This window comes from Megalobrama amblycephala, linkage group LG5 (genome assembly GCF_018812025.1).
Source record: "Megalobrama amblycephala isolate DHTTF-2021 linkage group LG5, ASM1881202v1, whole genome shotgun sequence".
NCBI lineage: Eukaryota > Metazoa > Chordata > Actinopteri > Cypriniformes > Xenocyprididae > Megalobrama > Megalobrama amblycephala.
In genome coordinates this window covers 29587922-29593476 of record NC_063048.1, presented here as the reverse complement: position 1 = coordinate 29593476, position 5555 = coordinate 29587922, and the positions used below count along the sequence as shown (strand labels likewise).

General features: G+C 39.6%; 1 protein-coding gene across 1 annotated transcript; it reads left to right on the top strand.

The window, feature by feature from the left end:
- Nucleotides 1-2134: 2134 nt before the first annotated feature.
- On the top strand, nucleotides 2135-4604 carry arf6b (ADP-ribosylation factor 6b). Its single transcript, XM_048191769.1, has 2 exons — nucleotides 2135-2275; nucleotides 2467-4604. Exon 2 carries the CDS (start codon nucleotides 3077-3079, stop codon nucleotides 3602-3604), a length of 528 nt encoding a protein of 175 aa, XP_048047726.1. The 5' UTR covers nucleotides 2135-2275; nucleotides 2467-3076; the 3' UTR covers nucleotides 3605-4604.
- The last annotated feature ends 951 nt before the right edge of the window (nucleotides 4605-5555 follow it).

The window sequence follows — 5555 nt, the reverse complement described above, 5'->3', positions numbered from 1 at the left end:
TTGTGACACTTTAGAAGAAATTGTATTTATCAGAACAATTAATTGAAATAAAAAAATAATAATGGCAATAAATAAAAAAGACTTGTTTTCTAAAACCTTAGACTTACCAAGCAATGAGAACCCATGTCATTTTATTATTATTAATAGCCTCCTTGACCTTGACCACATACATAATGAAAAGATAACATTTACTCTATTATTTGTTGCATACATGATGTATTATGTTTTTGGACCAATGAGAGAGCAATGCATAACCAACTATATTTGGCTCCTCCTTGAACGTTGTGAGAATGTTAGCATCTGGTTCTCAGAAGGTTCCCAGAACATAACTTTGAGGGTAATTTTTGACTAGCCATGAACCTGTTGCTTTTTCTTAAAGGAACACTCCACTTTTTTTGAAAATAGGCTCATTTTCCAACTCCCCTAGAGTTAAACAGTTGAGTTTTACCATTTTCGAATCCATTCAGCCGATCTCCGGGTCTGGCAGTACCAATTTAGCATAGCTTAGCATAGTTCATTGAATCTGATTAGACCGTTAGCATCTCGTTCAAAAATGACCAAAGAGTTTCAATATTTTTCCTATTTAAAACTCGACTCTTCTGTAGTTACATCGTGTACTAAGACCGAAAATGAAAAGTTGTGATTTTCTAGGCCTATATATAGCCAACTATACTAGCTATAGGAACTATAATCTCATTCCAGCGTAATAATCAAGGAACTTTGCTGCCGTACCATGGGTGCACCAGGCGCAATGATATCACGCACAGCCTGTTTGTACAGGGAGCGTGCCTTGCAACCATGGAGACGTTTGTGAGAGACGCTGCGTAATATCATTGCGCCTGCTGCACCCATGGTACGGCAGCAAGTTGAAACTCTTTGGTCATTTTTGAGCAAGATGCTAACGGTCTAATCAGATTCAATGAACTATGCTAAGCTATGCTAAAAGTGGTACCGCCAGACCCGGAGATCGGCTGAATGGATTCGAAAACGGTAAAACTCAACTGTTTAACTCTAGGGGGGTTGGAAAATTAGCCTATTTTCAAAAAAAGTGGAGTTTTCCTTTAAAGGATGTTCACTTTCAAATTCAAATTTCTTGATAATTTACTCACCCCCATGTCATCCAAGATGTTCATGTCTTTTGGGCTCCATTGGAGTCCACTATAAGGAGAAAAATCCTGGAATGTTTTCATCAAAAACCTTAATTTCTTTTCGACTGAAGAAAGAAAGACATGAACATCTTGGATGACATGGGGGTGAGTAAATTATCAGGAAATTTTAATTTGAAAGTGAACTAATCCTTTAAGGCCCGTTCACACCAAGAACGATAACTATAAAGATAACTAACTATAAATATATTAGTGTCAAGACCTATCATTGTTATTGTTATAGCTGTAGTGTGGACTCAGCTATTCTTGTAAATTAGGAAAGACTATAAACTATATCTTTATCACTAATGATATCATCCTTGGTGTGAATGGGCCTTTATTTAGATCTTATTATACCTGTTTTATTTTAGTTACTTTGCTAGCAGCACTACTGTTTGTACTGTATCACTCTCATTTTTTGTGTATGTTCTAGTCTGTACATGAGATGTGGGAATTGATAAATGTGACTCTTTCTGTAGGTTACTTTGTTAGGCCAGTAGATGGTGACAAGTGACTGTTTTCAGTTATGGGTCTTAGTAGGTGGACGCCCTATTTATTTATATTTGTTTATTTATTATAAGTCAATGGCTATTAGAATGGTTTATCTACCAACGTCCTTCAAAATATCTTCTGTTGTTTTAACAGTTTTGTGTACAGTTTTGAAACAACATGTGGGTAAATAAAGACAGAACTTTTTAAAGGGATAACAAGTCAAAACGACATGTTAACAAGTCAAGCCATTCATAAGCACAATCCACTTTTTCCCATCACTATTCATAAACACAATGGTTTATTGGTTAACATCTTTTCCAGTTCACTTTTAGTGTAGAATTGTCTTGTATTTTTGTTGATTGTATTGTAATAACTAATACTGTCGCTATTGCTAATTAACTCGTTTTCTCAGATTGTGTGATACTGAAAAATATACGTGTATATATTGTGAAATGTGTGCTAAAGTGGAAGTAAAGTCTAGCAGTTTTGACGTTTTATAAGACCTTTATTATGAAATACGGGCTGCAACGTCCATTTCCGCTCGTTTGCGTTGACGTAGTCAGTTTCACACAGAACTCGGCTGATTTTAGGAGTGAACACCGGGGTTGAGACTGCTAGAGAATGGTGGGCCTCCGCAGGTAACTAAAACGTATTTAGTCGCTCTAAAATGAATGAAAATAACTTGTTAATGGTTGTATTTTACATATACTGTCGAAAATATGTGTAAAAAGTCTGTGGTGGCGATTTTATTTGGGTTGTTCGGACGGCTAAGCTAGCAGGCTAAGTTGCTCTTTTCTGGCACTCCCTCTGAGCCTCTCTTGTCTCTCAGGGGCACGTGAGACACTCGAATTCAGGACGGTTGAAATCGATGCGGCTCTGCTTCAGACGGTCCAGATGACAGACCCACCGGCTGGCCAAATGAACGCTTTTCCGCCAAGGTTCTGAACGTCTTCTGCTGCTATCCGGTTACATTTTGGGGGAAGGACGTGAGAGAGCCCCCGAGACGAACATTCACACGCCAAGAGGAAGTCTTGAAAGACCGCAGGCTCTTAAAGCGGCCTCACAACACTTAACAGCCACACAGGAAAGCACCGAAATATCGCTGCTTTTGTCACTTTTCAGTGGATTATAAGCGTGGCATTTTTCAAACGGGTACCACCCTACAACCGAAGCAAAAATCGAGCTTTGACCTTTTCGTCTAGTACTGAAAGTTTTCAGTACTGTCATTTAATCAGCAGTACAGTGGCCCATATCGGCTGGAAATACATTTTATAACAGTGACTTTACGCCCAGCAGCGTGATAACTTAACACACGTGTTCTGTTCACTTTCAAATCAGACATTTCCAAAAAGAAAAACCCCATTTATTTTACTTTCGAACTACCCATATAAATTTTTTTTCTTTTGGAGGGAAGTAACCATTTATGAACAGTTTGCAAGATGGGGAAGATGCTGTCAAAGATATTTGGTAACAAAGAGATGAGAATATTGATGCTGGGACTGGATGCCGCAGGGAAAACCACCATCCTTTATAAGTTGAAACTCGGCCAGTCCGTGACCACCATCCCAACTGTAGGTTTCAACGTGGAGACGGTCACCTACAAAAACGTCAAGTTCAACGTATGGGATGTGGGTGGACAAGATAAGATCCGTCCCCTCTGGCGACATTACTACACGGGCACGCAAGGGTTAATTTTTGTGGTGGATTGTGCTGATAGAGATCGCATAGACGAGGCCAGGCAGGAACTCCACCGCATCATCAACGACCGCGAGATGCGGGACGCCATCATTTTGATTTTTGCCAACAAGCAAGACCTGCCGGACGCCATGAAGCCGCACGAGATCCAGGAGAAGCTGGGACTGACGCGCATCCGAGATAGGAATTGGTACGTGCAGCCCTCGTGTGCGACCACCGGAGACGGACTGTACGAAGGCTTAACTTGGTTAACATCTAACTACAAGTCTTAATGACACTGGCACTGACTGTTTAGGACAAATGAACTCAATATGGGGAAAATCAAACATCTCCACTGAATTTTTGTGCTGTTTTGATTTAGAGTTAACATTTATTTTTGGTTAGTTTTCAAACTACCCTTTTTTTGAAATAACGGAATGGGTTTGGCTTGCTTTTAGTTCCCTGTGTACTGTGACATCCCCGTGTCACGCACTTTGGACTATTGCTTAACATTATAAAGCATTCCTGAATGAAGATTCTCTATTTTTTTCTTTGATTGTAAGTTTTCTATATTTGTTGTCTCTTCTTCAGCTTCAGATTTCAGTCAAAAAAAAATGAAGTTTGTCTCCAGCAAACAGTCCAATAGTGTGTTAAGGCATTTTATACCGAGTATCGAAACTGTCCAGGCATCCACTGTAGCAAAGCACAGTTTTGCTGAGGAGGTTGTAGCATACTAATCGTAGGTAGCTATGTGGTGTAACAGGTTTTAAACCGTGCCATAGTTATGATATCACTGACATCCAATGATAATCAACATGTAAATGAATCCATGGAACATTTTATGCAAATCTAATTGTGGAAGGCGGGCTTACTACCACAGACATAACTTATATTCAAACAGCATAATCGAAACAGGTGATGTCTTGTGCTCACGAAAGCTTGAAAATCCACAGAGGGGGTTTTGTCTGCATTGCAGTGTAGCCCAAAACAAGTTCAACGTTAATGAGACTTCATTTTTTAACCATCGAGGGATGCCTTTTGTAGCCCTTTTTCCATTTAGGCTAATTGCATTGACCAGATTGTCTTTGACTTACACTCATATGTCTCTAAAATGTGGGATTGTTACATTCTTGCATTTCAAGTGTAGTGCTTGCGGTAGAGTGGACTGAATTTTTCATTTTGGAGAGAAATGCTTCATTCTATTCATTTCCTCTCTTTGCTTTAATCATTTTGAGAAACATGTACAGAAACAAGTATGTAATTGTAACTTCAAATTAAACTTAGTCATTTTAATGCTTTTAGTTCATTCTTGTTCTGACCAATTCATGCTGTCTTTGATGCCTATCAACGCATGGGAGTTTCCACTGTCACTTACAGAGCCAAACCAAAGTCAGATGGAAAATGCGTTAAGCGTCGCTAGAACATTCTTCCTCGTTTCTTTTCAGTTTTGTTATAGGTAGTGCACATGGAAAATCTTTTCTGTTTGCTTTCCCGGAGTTTACAAAATTTTCCAAACCCGAGCACTTTGGAATCCACTGCAGATAAGATTCTAAAGAATGTGTGTTGGGTTTAATGTTTGACCTCATCATGTGCTTTTGCACACAGGACTCCAGACACCTTTCTAAGGGAAACACCAGTTCTAGCGCTTAGTTCTTCCTTTAACGTCTTATCGCAAATATTTGTTATATGAACACTGTAGTTAATCTCCCAAAATAAGCTGTATCGGCTGTGCTGTTTTGAAGTGGCATGTTGGAAACAGGTCAGCTCTACACACCCCCCAGCAAATCCCACTGTAAAAACAGGATGTCTCCCGCTTGCTCTCTAAAGGCCGCACAGCTGCTAAACTATCGCACACAGAGAAGAGTAATGGGCGGTCGGCGCTGGACGGCACAAATGCTGCTCTTGCTGACACAGCTGTTAATAACAAGTGCTGCGCTCACTTGTTGCTTTGCACGCCATCTTGAATGATTGTTAAACCGCTAGGCTGTTTCTTCTCTTTTGACGGTATTCAAATCAGTTGAAGCCACAAGGGCCACATCAGCAGCTCACATTGCCGGAAATGAGCTTGACTGCTAACGTATTGACTTTTTTTTTTTTTTTTTTTTTTTTTTCAGTAAGAAATACTGTATAGGAGCAGATACAAATGTTCAGACTGTTACCAATCCTGAGGGATAAAGCAGCTACTGTTGCAGTCCAGCTTGTTGAGACTCGCTGTTAAACCATAATACAGACATTTGCATGTTT